The sequence below is a fragment of the Panthera tigris genome, chromosome A1 (assembly GCF_018350195.1).
Source record: "Panthera tigris isolate Pti1 chromosome A1, P.tigris_Pti1_mat1.1, whole genome shotgun sequence".
In the NCBI taxonomy this organism is placed as follows: Eukaryota; Metazoa; Chordata; class Mammalia; order Carnivora; family Felidae; genus Panthera; species Panthera tigris.
Window position 1 is genome coordinate 25,911,565 of NC_056660.1, and position 23,342 is coordinate 25,934,906.

Below are 23,342 nucleotides of genomic sequence, written 5' to 3' on the forward strand. Positions count from 1 at the left end.
TTGGGTTGAAGGAGAACGTTTCAGGCAAGAGAGTATTAATAAAAAGGGGAAGAAATAAGAAAAACATTCAGAACATCAGTAATGTAACAGTTGGCCTTAATAGAGTAAGTTTGTCATGGGAAATGATAGGAAGTAACTGAAGATTAAATTGGGGAGTGATCTGGCCCTCAACACTTGTTGACTAAATCACCTTCAATTTATGCTAAGCTAATTTATATTAGTATAAAAGAAATCTGTAATTTGGATTGTAGTGGGGTACTTGGAAGCAGAAAAGGCCGGGCCAGTGAGGAAATTATGTTTTTTTCTGTTATTTGTTAATGCATGAAGGAAATACATTAGAAGAATAGTGATTTTCAATATAAAATGATTCAGTACAGAAGCCCTTTGGTTAGCAGATTTCTCAGTTTATAAAAATACTGTATTCACTTTCCTAGCCTGTGTTCCCTCAAAACAACGTATTTCTCTTCTCGTGTTTTCTTTTGAAAAACAAACAGACAAAAATAGCATAATTTCCCAGAAAGGCTGTTATCTATAGCTGTAGTTTTAAAGGTCTGAAGGATAAGTGGTTATAACCTTCAGGTAGGATGTTTGGCAATTTAATGTTTTCATAGGGTTCATCTGTGTCTAATCCAAAGCAGATGTGTCCCAAATATACTTAGTAGTGAAAAATCCAAGTGAATGTGGACTTATATTTTAGGATTGGTTCTTAACACATTAGTGATCATAGAGACTTTTGCCTGCTTTCTTTTCATATATTCAATTGCCAGTCTCTTCCAGGCAGTGGAAAGAAGAGGAATTATTTCTTCCTATCCCTCTGAGCACTCCTATGTCTCTACAAAAAGGGAAATGGCATATGCAGTTATTTGAAATGTTAAAAGCCTTAGTGCTGTCATTGACACTAAATGTGAGTAATTTGATTATTTTACTGACATTTAAAGTGCCATCAAACTAACTTATTCCTTTATATGTTGGTACCTTTTTTCACTTCACTTGCCTTTTTAAATTTTGAGACTATGTTCATATATGTGTGAATATACGTATAAAGGAATATAATTTTAAAAGGACATTTTGAAATTCTTAGATTACAAAATATCCTATGTATTTGAAAGGATATAATTTAATAAGTGTTTACACAGCACTGTTTCTATCCTTAAGGAGAGCATACTCATTCAAGAATAAGTATATGTTTATACATACATATATGTGTACACACACACATGTACATGAAAGAAAAAGATAATAGGTAACAGGCTCCATATATTAGTCTCCTACTAATTTTGGTCCTTTGCTTCAGTTTTTTCACCAATTTATAATGTATTTTATTTTGTAGTATTTATATCTACCTTTGTAGGTTGCTTGAAGCATTTTAGGGAATGACTTGGGATAGAAGTTCAATAAATGGGAAAAGTATGGCAAGGGTAGGATATATGTTATGAGAGATATGAATAAAACAGTATTGGGAATCAAAGTAAAAATCACATGCCTTTTAAGAGGTGACATTTGAGACAAGTTTGATAGCTACGAGGATTAGTAGGTTATTTTAGTAGAGAAAACTACACCAAAAAGGCTCAAATTATAGGGAATATTTATGGAAAAGAGCATAGGAAATTGCCTAAGTTGGTAGGCAATGGTGTCTGTATACAAGAATATAGAAAATAAAGCTACCTTTGAAAAGCCTTAAAGGCAGAATTGAGAAGTCTGTATTTAATTGGTCATGGAGTGGAGGGCCCCTTTTAGTTTTTGTGCTATGTAGTGGCCTAGTCCCAGTGATGGGTTTTAGGGAATTGCTGACTTTACTCGGGATGTCTAGTTGTTTCCTTCCCTAATGGGATATCAGGAGCTCAGTAATTCCTTTTTCTGTCACTGGTGGAAACCGAGGTATATTGTCTTTGTAGTTGCAATCTGAGATAATGGTTTGAATCAGTGACCTTGGCCTCATTAGAAGCGCTAAGGAGGTAAGGACCCAGTCCACACATGGTAACAGTCCACTCACTAATCCAGAGGTTGAACACTGGTAACTTAATCCTTTGGACTAAAGACTTCCAAATTGGTTGAAATTGCTGTCAAAAAATAAAGCAATGTAGGTGCCCCATCTCCCAGGAGGGGTGGGCTATTTTTGCATAGCAGATTTGGTCCTTTTTTTTACTATTTTTTTATTAAAGTCTTACTGTTTGCTGGCTTTATCATTTTAAAGCGGATGAGGGAGGAAGGGGAAAGAAAAGAAATGGGATTCTAAGGCAGGTAGGGTGACATTGGGAAAGTAGCAGCTTATAGCCTGATAGGAAAGTAGGAGTTAGAAATTTAAGAATACCCCAAAGAAACATATAGTATTGAATGTTCACCAGTTGAAAGTAGGATTATGAATTAGGTAACAACCCACTTACATCGTAAGGAAGTTTTTGTTTATGCTTAATATGAAATTAATTTTATTTTCTTGGTTGTGTTTTTTAGGCAGTGTTGTGGTATTTTCAGCAATGACAAGGATTCTCTTTCTGTTCAGGAAATACTCATGCTTTAAAAATTGCTTCTTAAAGGTGATAGGCAATGAAAGTGATATTATTAGCAAATTTATTTTAGAAAAAATCCTGCTTTATAAGTTACCTTTTTTGCTGGATTTTGTCCAGGTGTACTGCTTTGGGTGCAAGGTGGTGAGGTGAGTTGAGAAAATACTGGTTTTGGCAGTGCTGTCCACTGTTCAGGTGCTGATAAGCCTTCAAATGTCTGAGTTTTTCCTTTTCTGCCTCTTTTTAGACTTTATCACTGTAGTTTGTCTTAACTTCCCTTTCAGAGTTCAGCTTGGAGCCATGTCTTCTGTTCGTTGATGCTCCTCCATGTTGTTGTAGAATCTTGGAATAAAGGATCTGACTCCTAAACTGTTCTTCGGCTAAATTCGGGATCTACCAAACATTATTTACTAGTTATTCTCTGAAATGACAGCAGAATTTGTAAGTTTGTACAACTGGTTGTATTTTATTATTAGCTTTACCTGTTTTCCTAGGAAGGAAGGGTGGACCCAGAATGAGGAGATAAGTGCAAGTTAGATAGCTTAATGTTTCCTGTCTTCATTCTTGAATCCCATGATAATTAACCATGATACTGAACCCCAATCCTTTTAGGAACAAGTATGTTTAATGCTTACTGAAGGAACATAATAATTGAATTGGCAGCCTCTTTAGCTCTTTTTTTTGGTAAATTTGTATAAGATTGATGGTAAATTTGCAGGGGTCTTAAGGATTGTATGACAGATGATTCTAAAATTTCTTTTTCTTTTACTGTATTATTGGCTGATGTATTATTTAAGTAAAATATTATCAAGTTAAGTAACTTGGTCGCATAACTACTAAATGATGGAGCAAGTATTCCATTAGGTGATTTGATTCCAAAGCTTGTACTCTTAACCATTCTGGAGATTGCCCTGGCCCACTGATATGCAGCAAGAGGTGATAGCTGACAACCATAAAAAGTGGTCCTTAGCCTATGAGGATGGAGACTTTTGGCCCCATAGACTTCATTATAGAGTTGTACAGTGACTGATGTTCCTAATGATGATCCTTTCAATCTTAATTTAGTTATTGCTTTCTTTTAATCTTATTTTCTCCTAATTAACTCTCTTAATTTTGAAAACATTTTCTAATCCAAATGATTAAATTTTCCAAAATTTTGCTGAAGAATAAACTTTAAATTTGGAAAATTAGTTTAATTGGAATCCAATTTTTAAGACTAAGTGAGTATACAGATAGTTTTATGACATGAACCTTTCAGTAAGTAGATTAGTAGCCTTGCATTGGTCTCATTTGAGCTTTTACTATAAGCTGTTGATACTTAGGATATATATTTTTAATGCTTAACATGATCCAATTACATTAAGATAATTTTTAAAGTATAAAACTCACTTTAATTAGTTGAATTATAATGGTACATTTTATGACTCAGATCTTTAATTTTGAATGGTGATAGCTTATATTCACATCTTGTGCTTTTTATTGGAACAAGAAAATGTTTTGAAATATGTGAATGCTTTTATATTAAGTTGAAAAACAGGATTTACTTTGGCTTTTTGCTTATTATCTTAGAAGAGCTTATTATTTTTTTTATGAGATAACTGCATTAGGTGTTCTTTTAATTTAAAGTTTTTAATTTAAAGCTTTTACAATAGAGGGGTGCCTGCGTGGCTCAGTCAGTTAAGCGTCCAACTTCGGCTCCGGTCATGATCTCACGGTTTGTGAGTTCAAGCCCTGTGTCAGGCTCTGCTGATAGCACAGAGCCTGGAGTCCACTTTGAATTCTGTCTCCCTCTCTCGCTGCCCCTCCCCTGCTCACGCTTTGTCTGCCTCTCTCTCAGAAATAAACGTTAAAAAAATTTTTTAAAGTTTTTACCGTAGAACTGCTTTCCTTCATTTTCATCATATTTTTCCTGATTTGTAAACATTGGAACTATAGAAAGAAGCAGTTGGAATTTTTTAAAAATTACAGTTAACGGTAAAGATCTTAAAGGATATAATAATTTATTTAATAGTAATATAAATCTTATTCATTTTTTCCATAATTTCACTTCCCACTAATATGACTTTCACATCATGTACAAGTTGATTGCATTTCTAGGCATTTTATTTATTGATATACTTTGAAAGCCTAAATTTGCCATTCTCCCCAATCCATGTAGGCAATCACCTTGAAGGGAGAATGTTTTAAAAGTGGGATTGCCTTTTATGAAGTGGAAACCCACTTTGGTTTTTTTCTTGTATTTAAAGATTTAGTTCTTTTCTAGCTGTACTCACATTTTTATTAGCTCATGAGGATCTACCAGTAGCTTATTAAATTTGCTTATTAAGAAATGAGTCCAATATGCAAAAATAAAAGCTTTTAACAAGTAGACACGTTGGCCTAACAAAACCCAAATTGTGCTGTATTTGAGGTTATAAATATGTGACCTGAATGCTGTAAATGCCATTTAGTGGTCTGAGTTAGAGACTCAACATGTGAATAGGGGAGAAGAAACAGAAATAGAAAGGTATAGAAGATCTTTAAAAAGGATGGAAGGGAAAGAGGAGGATCTGGTGATAATTGATAATTTAATAGAGAATTTTGTTGCCTACATCTGTAAATGTAGCTATATAAAATATTTTAGAAAAACACCCAAGCTAGTTTAAGCAGTTGTCTGTTAGCCTGTGAGGCTTTTTATAGTACTAATCTTTCCTGGCATTGTGATGATTTATTTACTTAAGAAATATTTGAATGCTTGTTATGTATGCTAGCACAGAACAAAAGTACTAAGGATAAAAAGAAAAATCATGGTTTTGGTCTTCAAGAGTTTTGTCTAGTACTCTGAAAAAGCATCATAAGATCTTGGTATATCTTCTGAATTATTCAAATTGAGTTATATATGCTTAGTTTCTGTATATGGTGTGCATGACAGCTTTTTAATTCAAATAAATTGATTAATTTAGGCTATGGATTAACAAAGAGCACAGAGCACAATGAGGTAGAGTTAATGAGCATTAGCTTTGGCATCAGATCTGATGTCTAATCTTGTTTATGCTACCTCTTCATTGTATGGCCTTTGTAAATATAAATGTAAGCCCCAAGTTTCTTACCTGTGAAGTGGGGGTAATAGCTACCCTTGAACTGTTGTTGGGAGGATTAAAGGAGATAAAGGCTGTAATGCATACCTAGCTCAGTTCTTAGTAGTTTTTGTAAATGGTAGCTGCTTTTATTACTGTGCAAATAAGAATGATTCCTTTCATAAGCACTGTAAATTAAAATTAAAAGCTTGCTTACATATTCAGTCTTTCTACATACCACAGCCTTCTCAACCAGTGATTCTGCACCTTTGTGACGTTTTTGGTATAGCCTTTCTCCCCTAGGTCTCTGTAAGAGAAATAATTCCTATAGGAAAACAGTGACTACTCTCAATCCTCCTAAGAATGGTATATATCTGGTATTAGCATTCTAGATGCATATGAGAAAAGGGAATTTATTACTTATAATAGAGGCACCAGGGATTAAGTCTTCTGAATCCTAGACTGCTGGGACTATATCATATCTAACTATTTGAGAAGTGCTTTGAAATTCTTGAATTTACAGAAACAAAGTTGTTTCAAAGCACATCTTCCTTTCTTTATGGGGGTGGGGGTTACTTGCAAGGACTATAGTGTCTTGTAGCAGTTTGTTAATATTTCCAAACTAGAACTATTACCCTAATCAAGTGATTCTTAAACTTTTTCATTGTAAAGATTATTTTAGATGGGCAAAGTGCCTTGAATACCATCCGTTCCCTACTCAATCCCATATGGGACTGAAGACTGTCTCCTTAGAATGAATGGAATTGTTTGCTTTTAATAAGATATTGAGTTCAGTACCTGGTTTTTAGGTTTCAAAGATTCATTGAACTGGATTTTTAAATCTAGTATAAAAGTTTCAAAACTAGTGTTTTTGGAATACCAGTTCTTTAAGCCAAACCCCCCCCCCCCCCAAAACAAAAACACAATTCTTAGAACCCGGGAATTTTGGGGAATGCTTTTTGTTATATATATCTTGGAGGTTGACATTGCGTTTTAATGTATTAAAGACCAAGAAATTCTACAGAAGAGAGACAATTTTGTTTATTGACTACCAACCTTAGCAACCTTTTTGATCATCTGACATTTATTAATGTCCTGTAGAACTTGTGATCCTTGTAACATACTTTGGGAAATGTTAATCCCCTTCAATTTATATACAAAAAAATGTTCTGTGTCATATAGTTAAGTAATGGTGGCAGACTCCAACTGGATCCCATCTCTACAACTACCCCTAACAGTTCCTTTTCTGCTATATCACCCTATTTTTCATAAGTATTTGATTTATATTAGAAATAAAAGTAAAATTGTTGTCATGTGAGTATATATACCAAGTGAACCATCTGGCAGAAGTTTCAGAACATATTTTGAGAACTACAGCACTGACATATTTGCAGCCTCATTTAATTGGCCCCATCATTATAAATGGTTTGCAGACCTTAGGAATAGATTTCACATGAGTTAGTATATTCTTGGGGGAAATCTGTAAATAGGATAGAAAGTATTACCATGTTAACTCTGTAAACATTCAGAGATAGGGAGGCTGATCAGTTTGTTCTATGCTTTGATTACCATTAATGTAGAACATTTTACTAACATTGGGTGTCTTCTGTTTTAGAGTTAAGCTTGATGTTGCTAACAAAGTGTAGGAGCCAACTAAATGTTATCTCTCATTCATCCATTTCCTATGTTGCACCTATTTGAGAAATGGATTAAGAGTATCAAAAGGGATGTCCCATTCTGAGGAGAAAAATTGAAGTCTTTTGGGGACTAAAAGATTTATTAAATGGGTGAAAAGAATGATTATTGGAGATGTTTCTGAAGATACATTGGTTGATTAAGGAAGGAATTTTTGGTTCTTTTGGGAATGTCTTTGAAAGTAGACCACTGTAAAACTGCAGAAAGAATTTTTAAAACTACTAGCTGCATTTGACAGTTTCAGAAGATCTGAAGGAGGACTGTAAAGAGATTTTTTTCTACTTTAAAGTACTATACTCAATAAAATTTGAAGAGTGACTTGTTAAAATATGTGAAAGAATATAGATGAATTTCATTTCTTTTTTTTTTTTTTTTTAAAGTTTATTTATTTTTGAGAGAGAGCGCATGACTGGGGAAGGGGTAGAGAAAGGGAGAGAGAGGGAATCTCAAGCAGGCTCCCTGCTGTTAGCACAGGACCCAGTGCAGAATTTGAACTCAGGAACCTTGAGATCATGATCTGAGCTAAGACCAAGAGTTGGAGACTTAACTGACTGAGCCACCCAGGAACCCCCATGAATTTCATTTCTTAATGAAGGTACATCCATAAGTGAAGTTGTCTCACATGCTGTATTGAGAACTTGAGTAGCATTGGCACTTTCAAGGGCTTAATCCAAGATCTGTTGTGGCTTTTACAAAATTTTATTGATAGCCCATATAATGCTAACTAAACTTCCTGTATGCCTTATATCAAATTGTATTTCTTAAATTATATCAAATCCTATTCTTAAGTTATTAACTTGATGGTGGTGATAATTCTTTTCCCTTTGTGCTTTTTTACTATTTTTGGAAATATTTTCCCTTTCAAGACATAGATTGTGACAATAAAATCTTATACCCCAAATGTTTGGAAAGTGGAATCAGATATGAAAGTGTTGAATGGTCAGTAAAATACCAGGATTAAAGTATTTTTCCAGTACTTAAATATAGAATGGCATATCAGGTCGGGCATTTCTCATTTTACTGGTGTATATTCTCATTACTGTTAGGAAATGAACTACCTGATTAGTTGATCAATACATGCGTTCTTAATTTCCAGTGGAACAGATACCCTGTCTCTAAAACTCATGAATGATTATTGATATTATGACTTTTTTTGTCACTGGTATATAATTTGTATATATATATATAATTGAGGCTGCATCAATTATATATAATAGAATAGAGTAGATTGAAGGCATTATTTGTAATTAGATATCTGTTTTGTCTTTTAAAAAACTTAAAGAATTGGAAAGCACCCTGTTCTTATTATATAAAGTTATATTGCTTCTAATATGTTTACATTTATATGATTATATTATATTGATTTTTATTAGACTTCAATTGAGATGGAGGAGGCAGGTGACATTTGATCCCGTCTTAAATATAGAAGAATTTCAGTAGGTACATTGCAAGCTCTCTGCAAATAATTTTTTAAAAATGTTGCAATTTAGGACAACTATAACATCCATTCAGAGTATTGTTTACTCTGTAATAAATCAAAGATTGTTCTCTGGGTAGTAGAATTGAGCTGTTAGAGAATAAAGTCTAATTTTTTTGCCAGATTATTATTTTAATCCTGCTCATGATAGAAATGATGACTTAAGTTGTAGATATGTTTAAATTACATTAAGATAATTGAACTCATTAAACTCTTCATGAAATTCTTATGCATTTAAGAGTATTGCATACATTGTTTGTTAGGCAAGTCAATAGATGTGCAAACTAGAAATTCAAATAAAAAAAACTTTTGGCTTTTTGCTTCTTTGTAGACACTTAAAAGGTAAGAGAGATTTCTGATTACCATTCCAATATGCTTTTAGATTTAGGTATTTCAAGCTCAATAGAAACATGTTTCTAGATTATTTTGCAGATAGTGAGTTTTGCTACACTTTCTAAGTTTTATTGCCTTGTCAAACTTTCATAGGTTGATAGAAATGACGAAGCAAATAACTATCAACTGATCTATGTTTAAATGAAATTGAAGGAAAGAATTTCAGAATTCTACTTAAAACAGAATGTATGTATATTTATTTAACATATGAATATTTTATTCTGAGGACAATGGAAAGCCTTTGGAGGGGTTTTGTTAAGTTTATTTATTTATTTGTTTTGAGAAGGGGGAGGAGGTTGGGGGGCAGAGAGAGAATCCCAAGCAGGCTCCGCACTGGCAGCGTGGAACCCAAATTGGGGCTTGAACTCACAAACGCTTGCCATCATGACCTGAGTGAAAATCAAGACTGAGCCACCCAGGTGCCCCCAGAATGTTTCTTTTAGCTGTTGGTCATATACTAAGTATTTATAAAGAAAATACTTATGTTAATGAAAATAACATGACTTGGAAAAGTATAAAATTAGTTAAAACTCAGGATCCTGGAGACAAAGTGGTTTTGAATTTCTCTATTGCTTACTAGGTGTGTGATCTTAGGTGAGTTACTTCACTAATTTGTGCCTTAGTTTTTCTTATCAATAAAATTGTGATTATTTTAATATTGTATATGTCAGAATTAGAGGATTGAATAAGGCAGTATAGATATAATGCATAATATATTACTTGCTATATATGAGGCTCAATAAATGTTAAAAAAATAAAAAGTTTGAGTTTATTTTTGAAAGGGAGAGTGAGAGAGCGAGCACACACACGCATGTGAGCAAGGGGGAGGGGCAGAGAGCACAATCCAGTGGGGTTCTGGACTCAGGAACCTGAGCCAAAATCAAGAGTTGAAGTTTAACTGACTGAGCTACCTAGGTACCAGATGATCATGAATACTTGTAACTGATTTTATAATTGAAAGTAGAGTAAATTATTTGGGCGGCTCCTGGCTGGCTCAGGTGGAAGAGGATGTAACTCTTGATCTTGGGTTGTGTGTTTGAGCCCTACCTTGGGTATAGAGATTACTTAAGTGATTTTAATTAAAAAAAAAAAAATTATTTGGGAGTGTCATTATTTTTAAGTAAAAAAAAAATGCAAGAGGGACACTTATGACACTAAGCTTTGTTTCCTATGGACATTTTTAAAGAAAAAAATGAGAATTTTTTATTCCTTCTATTTTTATAATGCAGCAGTGTAAGTTCATATATAATAATTTAAATTGGAAGTGCTTTTGTTTTTTTATCCATCTTTTCTATCGTATGTTTGCTGTAGTCTAAAGTTAATTTCTACGCTAGTTGCTTGACATAAACATAATTTAGTTTTTCTGTTTGTAGGTGGGAATATTTTGTCTTTTGATCTCTTATATACTTTCTTCTGAATCAGTTCTCTGTATAGAGAACTATTTACCAAAGATATTAAAAAACTTAAGACTATCAACATGTGATTAATTTTCTGGTACTAGTATAGAATATGACAATGCTGTTATTTCCATGAGGATAACTTTTAAATAAAGATTAGTGTAAGCTTTTCAAATTAAAAAATGTAGACTTATATTTCTTAGTGGACATTTCATAGGTGTGTCAAATATGGTACCTTATTCAGACTTTCTCATTTTTTTAGTGTTTATTTTGTGAGAGAGAGAGAGAGCGAGCACGAGCAGGGGAGGGCAGAGAGAGAGGGAGACACAGAATCCGAAGAAGGCTCCAGGCTGTGAGCTGTCAGCACCCAGCCCTGTGCGGGGCTTGAACTCGTGAACCACGAGATCATGACCTGAGCTGAAGTCAGACACTTAACTGACTGAGCCACCCAGGTACCTCCAGACTATCTCATTTTTTATTTTTAACTTTATTTTAAAATAGCTTTAGGGGCTCCTGGGTGGCTCACTTGGTTGAACTTCCGACTTGATTTCAGCTTAGGTCATGATCTCGCATTTCGTGAGTTTGAGCCCTGCATCAGGCCGTGCACACTTTAGACTTACTGAAACGTTGTAAATTACTTCATAGAGTTCTCATATATTTCACCCACTTTTCCCTAATGGTCATATTTTATATAACCATAGAACAAATCAGAAATTAATATTAATACTAACCAGTCTGTAAACTTTATTTGAATTTTGACCATTGTCCACTCACTAAATGACCTTTTTCTGGTCCAGCATCTAATCTAGGATCTCATACTATTGTACTTAATTGTCATGTCTCAGTCTCCTTCAATCTGAGATGCTTCTTCATTCTGTCTTTTTGCCTTTCTTGACTTTGACACTTTTTAAGAGTAGCTAGTTAGAATGTCCCTCAATGTGTGTGTCTGATGTTTTCTTGTGATCAGATTGGGATAATGCATTTTTGGCAAGAATACCACAGAAATGATAGTATGTCCTTATCAGTGCATTGTATCAGGAGAAATGTGATATTGATTTGTTCCCTTACTGTTGACGTTATCTTGATCATTTGGTTAAGGAGGTGTCTGCCAAGTTTCTATACTTTTAAAAATTACTCTTTTTCCCCTTTGTAAATAGCAAGGTTTTTTGTGGGGAGATATTTTGAGACACTGTAAATGCCTTGTTTCTCATCATATATTCACCCATTAGTTTTAGCATCCATTAATGAATCTTACTTGATCAGAACCTATTGAATTTAATTCTTTAATATCTTTTTTTTGTTGATAATATATTTCTTGTCATAGGTGGATAAGTGTGACAAAAGAATTAACGTAACGGCAGCATAATTCATAAAACATAACTTTTTCTTTCTGTAGTCTTTTATATTCATCTATGTCTGAATGCAGTCTTTAGGGAAGTAGCACAACACAAGATCTTGGAATAAAAAAATGTGATCAAAAGACGATCCTTTTTTTTTTTTTTTTTCCTCCCAGTATCTTACATGTACTTCAGGATATGCTGGCCGTTGTAAGAACAAAGCCAAATATTTCATATAGCAAAATAAACAGGTGAAAAAGAGGTAAAAGTAATGGGCTGCATTAATTATGAAAAGAATTTGCAAGAGTAATTTAGAGCTTTTTCTTAAAATTGACTTTCTTTTTTTTTGTCAAATCTGGAAGCCTTTTTTCATTCAAAAGAGGCAGTAGCAAATGTAAATGTTTGGTCTTCTTGATCCTGAAGTTGCCTTTTTTATAGTCGATATATATTTTTTATGATTGTGTTTTATCTTTTATTCTATAGTGGATTAACTACTTTAAAAAATGTATTGTGCGTTGTTTCTTTATCTGTTTTATTTCATCTTCTACCTTAATCAGTGGAACGTGAAGACCCATTGCTTGTCTCTTTCTTGTTTATCTTTTGACAAATACTTGATGTTTAAACCTAGTGGAGTAACTTGAATCCCAATAACATTTTTGGATAGCATCTTTTCCAAAAGGACGAAGAGAAAATATAGTGGTAAATCTTGGAATTTGGTAGTTCTTGAAACATTCTAGTAGTTAGGGTTCATCATTCTCATTACAACTTTCTTTTAGGAAATTGCCTTCCATGATAAGTGTATATCCTCATATTGGTATGCATTCCTTAAAGTTTCAGGCTTTCTTCCTTAGTTTGGCGTTTTTGAGGTGTGACCTACTTGACAATAAATATAAGATTGTAGCTTAGAAGTAATCTTTCCTTCCAGAGTTATTACAATACTGTGACTAATTCTAAGGTAGCTGGTTTTGTTTGTTTGCTTGCTTTTTGGCAAGATTTCACTTTCTCAAACTGAAATTTTTAAATTGGATGTTCTGGCAGTATCTGGTTTCTTTTCTTACTGATTTTAAATCTGGAAAAGAAGATTAGAAAATCTATAACGGGTGTTAAAGGTTAGCTAAAATTTGTATCATCCTAGGATACGTTTGTTTCCTGCTGACCATATTGAAAAATTAATCCTAGAAGCTGATGACCCCCAAAGAGGTACATGAAAGTAATACTTTTGATTTTGTTTTCCTTAGGATTAGAAAGTTGAACTTTTTAGTGTCTACTTTAGACATCAGCCACTTGACAAAATTTTTTTGTTTGTTTCTTGATCAGTAGACTTCATTTGTATAATATTTACTGAATTAATTGTGCCAAGCACTCTTCTAGGGTCTGGAGATAGACTCTCATGGTTTCTGTTAAGGATGTTCTTTTATTTTCTTAATGCCAGCTAGGACTGTTCTGGGCACTTGAAGGGGTTTGTGAGATTATTATTATTATTTTTTTTTTAATAGACGTGCCTTAGGACCAGTAAGAATGATTAGTGATTAAAAAAATAAGAATATGTTACATCATGCTTCCAGTTTAGTGTAGAATGTTTTGTTTTATAAATAATCTATAAATCTGTAAATTAGCAAGTTCAATTTCAGTCAGTTGTAATACAAAGGAATAGAAATAGTCTTTGTAGAAACACATTACCTTGCATTTCACTGCTTAAAAATGATTAGGCTTAGCCTTTTCTCTTTCTTCGGTATTAGAAATGCTTAAAACTAATAAGCAACATATGCTCATTTAATAATTTAGTATTGAGAACAAGTATTGCAAATAGTCTAGTTTGCATATTTTGGGAGGATTTCTCAGTGGTGTTTATATACGAAATACTTAGGTTTTTTGTTTCTGATTTGAATATACCTGGATTTTCAGTAAGAATCCTTAAAAATTTAAATACTTAGGGATAATGTTAAAATGATTTTATTGAAGTACTAGTGGATTGATAGACCTCCTAACATCCATTTGAGTTCCTTTGTGACATTTTAGCACAGATGATTTTGTTAGCTTTGTTTTAGAATTTATTCTCTAGTGGTTGAAATACAGGTTCTCCAGTGGAGTGCTTATTGTTTTCATCTCTTTAAACATTACATAGAAGAATGCTGTTTATTAAAATAGAATTAGGTAGGGTCCTACTGTGTCATTCTTAAGAGCCTTTATCAATGGTAGTCTCGCAAAGGTTGTTCTTTCTTGTTTGAATAACGATCTCATTTTGTAAGTGCCTTTACATTTTTCTTTATAAATGATACATGATCAAATCCACAATCATCATAAATAATTAACTCCTGAAGCAAGAGAGATATCAGCTCTCCTCAAGGATTCAAATAATTTCTATTTAGGGAAATCTGTTTATTCAGAGTATGAGTATGTTGAGTATGAGTATGTTGAATCCGTAAGTTTTGTTACTTTAAGCAAAATCAAGAAGTTCTATCTTGAAAATAATCTCACTTGGGAGAAGTTTTTATGAGTGTATCTACTTCTCCAGCCCTATAACCTATCCTAAGGGCATTTGGCTTTTTAAATATGTTTGTATTTTTAATTTATAAATTCTGTGGGGGTGTGGTAAGTAAATCAGTGGTTTAGAGCTCCTATTGAAGGGGAAATTGTAAACTTAGCCCACTGTTAATCTGAGCAAGATATGATTTCCTGGGAGTTGTTTTTCATTTTCAAAGTTAAGTGAGCCTGTAACTTAAAAAAAAATTTAGAAGTTAATATCTTTTGTTCCAAAATGGAATGCTCCCTTTTAACCTGTATTTTCAATCAGAAGTATTGTTACTATTGATTAGTATTCAAGAAATAAAGGAAAACTGGAAAATTTGGGAAATCATATTTTTTTATAGTTTCTGAATTTATTTTTTTAAACTGTATCATGAAATAGTTAAGGTTTACTTAGATCTCATTAATTTGGAAATCTTTAATCTTATTAGGTTGTATTGAAATATTAGACATGAAAAAGAATGATTTGTTAAGGAAATTGACTGGAAAAGACTAGAGGGTGATTTTTTTCATAATGTAAAAAAGACTTTTGTAGCACCTGATTGCACAGTATACAGTAGTCTCTCCTTACCTATATGGGTTATGTGCTAAGACTCCCAGTGGATATCTGAAAACACATATAGTACCAAACTCTGTATATACTGTGTTTTTTCCTGTACCATAACATACCTATGATAAAGTTTAATTTGTAAATTAGACACAGCAAGAGATTAACAACAATAACCTAATAATGAACTAGGATAATTATAACAGTGTACCCTAATAAAAATTATGTGAATGTGGTCTGTCTCACTTTCAAAAGATCTTATTTTACTGTATTCACCCTTCTTTCTCTTGTGATGATGTGAGATGATAAAATGCTTAGAGATGAGATGAAGTGAAGTGATTGACGTATGCCTTGTGACATAGCATTAGGCTGCTGTTGACCTCCTGACGACGTGTCAGAAAGAGGATAATCTACTTCTGGATCATGGTTGAACAGGGTAAATGGAAACTTGGAAAGCAAAACCTTGGGGTTTTGTAGGTACTGCTAGTGTGTGTGTGTGTGTGTGTGTGTGTGTGTGTGTGTGTGTGTGTGTCTGTCTGTCTGTCTGTCTCAGAGGGACTACAGTAGGTACAATGAATACATAAATGAGATGGCTCTGATGTATTAATTCTAAACCTTTCTCATCTGTTAAAAAGTCATACCTTAAGAACTCCAACTGTGGAATACCTTGTTAATCTTTTTGGGATTATAGTGGGGTTTTTTTTTTGTTTGTTTGTTTGTTTTTGTTTTTTTTGGTTTTTTTGGACTCCTGAAAATACCTAGAGTGCCATTCTTGAGATATTTAGTATTCAGATCTTTTTCTAATTTGTACTTCCTTCCTGTCATCGTCCCTCATATACCTCCTCAATGTGATTATACTGTAAAATACTGTTGTAAGCTACTGGTCACAAAGTATAGTCTTTAAAACTAAAAGACCTGAGGATTTAAAATCTATTGGAAACTTAAAATAAGAAAATAGTTGCCACATAGGCTTGTAAAGTACTTTCGTACTTGTTTATTTGCTACCTCTTGCTAGATGGAAGTTTCACCCCGTTGACTTCTTTTAGATTTCTTTTTTCACTTCTTTACATTTTGGAAATCACAGATTTGATGGTTAAATCATACATTTTCTTTTCTTAGTCCAAACTGTTTTCATTTCTCACTTGTACAGAATTGAATATATTCCTAAAGCAGAAGGGTTAGCTTGTTCTTTCTTCTTCAGGCTTTTAAAAAAAATTGAGTCTAAATGTTGTTAGGTAATGGAATAACGATTCCTTTTCAGCTGTGTTGGTATATTTCCAAACTGGCTGGCAGAGCCAGGAGGAAGTGAAGGCATTAAAACACTAACTTTGGTTGGTTGCTACCTTCTTAGTGCTGAGACTATAACCTTTGTTGGTTGGTTGATAGAGAACAAGAGAGCACAGTCCTCGTTCCACTAACAGGTAAGGAACCCTTGTGATAACCAGTTGGCGTGAGAAAGAAAATTACTTGATTAGCAGTTTTTTTCTTAATTTATCCCCAAATATAACATGTCCATGAAATAGGATAGTGTGATTATGTTCAATACAACAGGAATGTGCAGCACCTTTCTAGTTAGAAGAAGATCTGAAATTTAATAGGGATATATCACTCTGTACCACAAAGTATAATTGATCTGTTTTCCACTGTTAAAATGTATCCTGCAGTCCCTATAACTTTAAATACATATCTGCCTATCTTATTCTCCTTTCAGCTTTTCCTTGATCAGATGCTATGTGCTTTGAACTTCCTTCTCTTATTTACCTTATTCCTATAATAAAGCAAACTATTTTCCAGTATCTTTGTCATCATCTATTATTTGAGTATATCTTACTGCTTTAATTTCTGCATTGTAGCCATTAATGATTTATTTCCTGGTCCTTCTTGACCCAAAACCAAATGATCATACATTTAAAAAAGATTTTTAGATTGTATTACCTATGTACAGTATTCTGCCCTCCCACTTTTAAATATGAGTGCTTGAAGAAAAACTCTTTTTCAGTGATGGTGGTCCTAGCTTGATAAAATTTAGGTTTAGCTTTGTATTGCTATAATGTGGGACTGTAGTTTAAGTCTTTAAATTACTGAAGACTTAAAAACAAGAACAAATTCAGCTTCTTAGACAATTCCCAAAGTTTAGTAGTGTTCCTGTTAATATGCTTGATTATTCTGTTTCTCCTTTTCAATCCATCTTCTTCTCTTTGACAGAAGAATTAACTGGGACTCCTCCTTTGATATAGTTGAGGTCGAGTTCCTTTCCCTGTCCCTTTAAGACAACTGTGCTGCTGTGCTCTTGTTCTAGTCATAATTTATCATTTTTTGATTCGGTCTTGCACTTGAAGTTGGGTGGTTTGTCACAGAGTGTGTGATGGCTTACACCAAGATAGGTCCCTTCTTAATAGGTTACTGAAGAATTAATCATTTGTGGTGACAGATTTCAAAGATTCAAATTAAGAAGGCACTAAAGAAAGTGTGCCCAAAGGTAGCTCCTTTTTATCCTGAGGATAAGTCATTGCAAACTCAAATGACCAGAGAATGTAATTTCTTAATAAGAATTTTTTCTTAAATCTATATTCAGCTCTCTATTTCAGTGCTTCTCTCCTACCAGAGGTGCAAGGAGTGATCCTAGAACCACAGATACAGCCAAGACCACGGAGAGCTTTTGACGTCAGGGGTCCACTTTCTCCACTGAACCCTTGGAGGCAGAATATCCAGCTTCTGGAGAGAGTGGGAAAGGATAATAAACAAGTGGGTGCTTTCCATTATTTACTTGGGTTTATTTATAGATTGGAGTGTCCGTCCATTGCCCATTTAATTCTATTGGTGTACTCCTTGGGTTCATATAAGAACCAAGTGGGGCTGCAATCTGTTTGTTTTTTCTTGAGAATGCTAACTAGTGCCCATTCAGAAAAGAGGCCTAAAATTTATTTAATTTTCTCTCCAGATAATTAAAGCAGTGGATGATTTGGGGCACTAGATTTGGTGACTGCCTGTGTAAGTCCACAGGAATTTTTAAAAGGAATATTTGCCCATTTTAATGTTTAATGGTATTAGTGGACTTCTAAGTGCTCTTTTATTACCGGAAGGTAAAAAAGAAGTTTTTGTATTTCATCTTTGGGCAAGCTGGACATCTGAGCTCTCCTAATTTGCACAAGTCTGATGTCCAGGTGTTATCCTACCCTGTTAGAGAGAACTTTTTGGTCTTTTTCCTACCTCAAACTTTAGGACTTCATATTAATTAGATCTTTTAGAAGATACAATGATAGTACCATTATGGTTTTACTGTCAAATTGAGGCTTCATTCTTTAATGAGATAAATGTGAACGAATATAAGTTTCAGGATATATTATCCCTGAAAGCTATGTTAAATATATACTCATAAGTAGTTTTCCAGTCCTGAGGAATAATGTTATTTGTGGCAAAAGAGCCTTGTCCTAGATGTTTCCCATGGCATTAAGATGGTTTTCTCTTAGTTTCTTTGATGCCAAGGGTAGGATTTGATTCCAGGAAGTTCTTATCATCTACAATGGGTAGAACATGACTTTGGTGTCTTTGGCAAGTTTTCATTTTTCCTTGGTGGATTCCTTCTGTGACTCCAGGTATCTTGATAATGGGAGACCGGTTTATTTGTTCTCTAATTGCCCAGATTTCTTTCAACTGGTAAACATCATACTTCTTCAGCAAAAGGAACTCTTCTAGCAGAGCCTTCATGGATGATATCTGTCACACATGCAGCACCTGCAGTTTGGAAGGCAGTGGTGAACGGAGCCACGCAATATATCTAGAAGACACAAGGATGAGAGAGCCACCTGATCTTGTCATTTATAAACTTTAAGATTTACTCTCGTGTACTCTTGGTCTGGAACGGAAAGGCTCAAATAATGAAATAATTTTTTCAGATTGGAGTTTTACATGGCCATGCAAATATTCCTTTCTATTCAGAAGACTGAAATAGAGAAAGTATGAGAGACTCCTTTCTTTTAAAAGCAGCTCTCTGTTTCACTTAAAAGATTTGTGGGATTGAAAATCACCTTAATGAAGCAGGCAAAGTTTTTTTTTTTAGTAGTATAGGAGATCCAGAAAACTTAACAAAATTATTTTTTGTTGCCTGACACTGAAAGGAACTAGTAAATAAAAAGGTGAACTTCTTAACTATTTCCAAATTGCTTTTATTATTAGGATACACTCTTTTAGCTTATCTTTTTCTGCTCTTGAGCCTTCTTATTTGTCAAGTCAACAAAGATTCCAGTATAGAAGTAGAGGAGACATCTTGAGATCAAAGTAGCTTGTTCGGTCTTCTAAAGTAGTAAATACCTGTTAAATTTGAGGTATTGTTCTGCATGGAAGGCATTCTAAAGTTTGAATGATACTGAAACAAAGACGCATGTAGAGAGCACAGGCAGTTAGTAGTATGGGCATAAGTCTCCACATGTGAATAAGTGTTGCAAAACATTTAATCCAAACGGAAGTAGTTATCAAAATGTTTCTTTTTTTCTCTTTGGCATCTATTAACTGATCAGTCAAAAGCTATTAAAGAAGTTTTTAAAAGCTACCTGATGCTGCCAGTTTGTTTTATTTGGTATAAAGTTTAGGAATAAGAATCCTAGAGTTATTAATATGGAAGCATCTAAAATGATCTTGAAGGTCTTAGGAGCCGCATTTGCTAAGTTATACCTGGCGTGTCGCCTCTCTTTCTATGAGACCTTTTTTTCCCCCCATTAGTTATGGATTTTTGTATAGTACTTAAAGGTTTAAAAGATCAGTTTGAACTAAAATTTCCGTAGGGAGCTCTGAATTCCCATAAACGATTATAGCTTTGTATGCTTGATTTGTTTTTGTTAAATTTGGATAAGAGTCTTCACAGACACCTATAAATTAAAAAATGACTACCCAACATTTTAGAAAGAACTGAGGGGAACTGAAAGTGAAATTTGCTTGGAAATTAAGTTAGTTGAACTCTTGGAACCACAGTACCAACCAGTTTATGGCCTGTGCGACTAGCCTTTTGTTTCAGTTTTAAAGATGAAAAGTGATTTAATCTCTTAACCTCATGCTTTGATTAAATTTTAGCTCTGTTCCTTAAAGTGTGCAAAAGAAATGTAAGTGCATTTAATTCACCTCATGCCACTAAAAGCTATTTAAAAGTGAAACTTTTTGTATATTAATGTGAACTGATTTGTTTATTTAAACTTTTATTTTGATACATTTTCCTTTCAGATTTTTCAATATTTCGTGTCACTATGCAATCCTATATTTTTCAGTGTTTATTTTATGATTATTAGTATAAGCTAATTTTTTTTCCTAGAATGACTAATTGTGTAATATTTGTACTATGTGATCATTTGAAAACTAATAAATATTTTCTCCATGAAAAAAATGCACTTACTGATAAATGGCTTATTTTTATTTCAGGAGTAGAAAATGAAAACTACAACAGTATTTTTAAGTGTATTTTAATTTTATGTGTCTTCCTCTAAGTATTTCTGAATATATATCCTCTTCTTGTGTATGTTAACCTTTTTGGAAACAAAATTTTTTAAAAACTATTAAATTAAAATGATTCTTCATTGGGTCATCCAGTCCCAAATGTATGAAATAGGTGATCTATTTAGTCTTTTTTCTCATTTTCCTGATAAGCTTCATCTTTGTTTTCAGAATTGGATTTTTTTTTTTAAGATACCGTTTTTGTGTGTCCATTTTACGAACCATTAAAACTCGAGTAAATATTGTAAATATCAGGAATAATATGGTCAAGTTTTTTGAAGTGAGATTGATCAAAATATAATCCCTTACAAAATAGCATATAAAAGACAAATTCTCAACCCAGGAAAGGAACATTTGGAAATAATGGCTGATTGGAGAACTATCCAATTCACAAGAGCTGTTAACAGGAGAAAGAAAAATGTTTTAATGTTCTGTTTGAACAAATAATTGTAGAAGGAAAAACCTTATTTAAGAGTCTCTTGCTTTTAACCTTATCAAGACAACATGGAAAAGGGTAAAGCTTGGTTTTTGGGATTCTTTATAGCTTACATAAACTTATTTGAAGCCACTGGAACAATTTACCTTTTCTATGCAGAGTCTGCTAGAAGCAAGAGGGTTTTCCCTTTTGATTTGAAGAAAACTTACATAAGAAGTGGACTCTAAAAATTAAAAATGAACATTGTGATGGTGTCCTAGGCAAGAAATAAAAGTTGAATTAATGACAACTTGTGGATTAAAATGAAACAGTTTGGCTCCCCAAAGAAATTATACTCTGAAAAAATAAAGAAAAAGGAAATTATGATTTAGAATAGTTACTGTGTTTGTGGGGTAGGAGGAAACTAAAAATTCTTGGCTTTATTAGTCTGGTAAGTTTGGAAAAGGGAGTGAAAAGAGTTAAGATTCTGTGGATAAAATTTTGTTTTTAGAATTAAAGCCATTAAAAGATTTACAGACATATTTCAATGGAAGGCTGTATTTTTTACTTGAATACAAAAAAATTATCAGCCATAACTATACGTGTATAAAGAGTGGGTTGTGGAGTTTTAAATCAAAAGCCTGTACCAGAAACTTCAAACATACTATAAAAGTAATGGTGAAATGGGAGTTTTAAATACTTTAAATTCTTACTACATGGATGCTTCCCTACACGGTCTTCAAAATAAAAATATTACAGAATGTTAAACATGGATTATCTTTGTATCTTCAAGGTTGAGAGCATAGGCTTGTTTCACCATCATTGATTGGATTAACTGTAGTGTAAAATTTTGATGTTCATTAGTGAGGAGACTTTTTAAAAAATAGCTTTTGTTTAAAAAAAGTAAACGTCACATAAGCAGTGTGACTGGCAAAGTACTGACCTTGCAGTTTATTGTAAATACAAGCTCAGATCTTATTTTGCTATATTGAAACAATTGAGCAAAATGTCCATTGGTTAGATGTACCATGTAATTTCTTGTTTTCTTTTTATTCAGGTATTTTTATTTCCCATTAAAAAGATTACATATTAATTTAGTGCTAAAATGTGAAAGATTTTTGTTTTCAAAAATAAGCACAAAGATGCTCTAAAATTTTTTAACACTAAGTATCATCTAAGGTAATTAGATTACTGCAGTAAAAATGTTAGGGAACTTCAAAGTATACATCGGAGTTTTCAGGAATTATGATCAAAGGGATCTCTACTCAAGAGGTAAGGTATGGCATAGGTAGAAAAATGTTCAAAGACTGTGTTCAATGTGATGTCTGATGGGGAAGTAAACTACAACAGATATCCTTGGATTTTCAGACAGGTGTAGAATTAGGAAAATAATTTTTTAAATAAACCTCTCCCAGAAAAAAAAGGATAAGCCACAGATTGTTTTTATATGACTTTGGAGTGCGTTTAGATACATCTATAGACATTGTACCTTTGGTGTACTTAGCCTCCTATATTTTAAGCTATCTTTTACTTGTGGTCTCTTAGTGTTTATCATCCAGTTTTGATTTACTATTTCTTAAGCTTTGAGTGCTATTAAAATATATTTTGTATGGAAAGTTGAGTACATATTCCATGAGATTGTTGCCTGGCTTCATTTTGCCCATTTTTATTAAATGATATCTAGAACTTAGAAAACTGTTGTACTGAATAATTTTTACTTGGTTTGAGAAATTAATTTGAGTCTTATAAACATTCATTTATACTGTAACTTAGGGGAATTTGTTCTATACGGATTAAAAAATAATATTGAAGGGCTAGTATATAAAATCATTTAGAGAAGAAAGTTATGCTATTATTCTCTGAGGAATAATAAGTAGGTTCAGAGTAAAGTGTTAGCATATAGTATTTAGTGTATCTAGAATCAAAGGAAAATGAAATATTCAATACAAATGACCTGAAAAAATGATTTAGGTGTTCTTCCCTAGAAATAATAGTATAATTTATTCAATAGATGGTAACGTAGAAACCACAATTATCTTTCACCCTATCCTTTAATTCTTATTATAAGAACACTAGTTTGTGGACAATAGTTTGCTGTCTGTTCCACTTTCACCTTTATATGTAGAGCAAATGATAATGTTGATATGAACTAGTGATAGAACTCACTACTTCATGAGGTAGCTGATTTCCTATTCAGGATGCTTTAATGGTAAGAAGTGGATCCAAGATTTGCTTCCTTGGCATATTTTATTTGAAAATTACCATAGATGGTAATCTATTTTAGCACCCTCATTTTACATACAAAGTAGCGTATACCCAGGAATATCTCCTATATTTCTAACATCACACAATTGATAAACAATTGTAAGACTCCTATCTCTTGACTGCAAGCTCCGAGATCTGTATTCTGCCGCCTTCTCATGTTGATCCTAGTTCTGGACAACATAGTGCAAGTCTGATTTCCTTCAAACGTGACAGCCTTCAGGTATTTTAAGATGGCTGTTACATCCCCAT

At 33.2% G+C, this 23,342-nt stretch overlaps 1 protein-coding gene across 5 annotated transcripts in view; it reads left to right on the forward strand.

Moving 5' to 3' along the window:
- TSC22D1 (TSC22 domain family member 1) overlaps positions 1 to 23,342 on the forward strand; it is a 132,320-nt gene that overhangs the window by 15,231 nt on the left and 93,747 nt on the right. Inside the window, exons 2-3 of one of the 5 annotated variants that reach the window (XR_006213499.1) lie at positions 17,508 to 17,677; positions 18,529 to 20,168. The exons of 1 other annotated variant lie outside the window; for it this stretch is intronic. Coding sequence is in view for 2 of the 4 variants with exons in the window: in XM_042974744.1 (XP_042830678.1) it covers positions 17,508 to 17,595 (88 nt within the window). In the remaining 2 variants the exon portion in view is untranslated. Of the gene's footprint in view, positions 1 to 9,218; positions 9,290 to 17,507; positions 20,169 to 23,342 lie in introns of those variants that run through there. 3 more of the 5 variants (XR_006213491.1, XM_042974744.1, XM_042974873.1) reach the window with 3 other exon arrangements.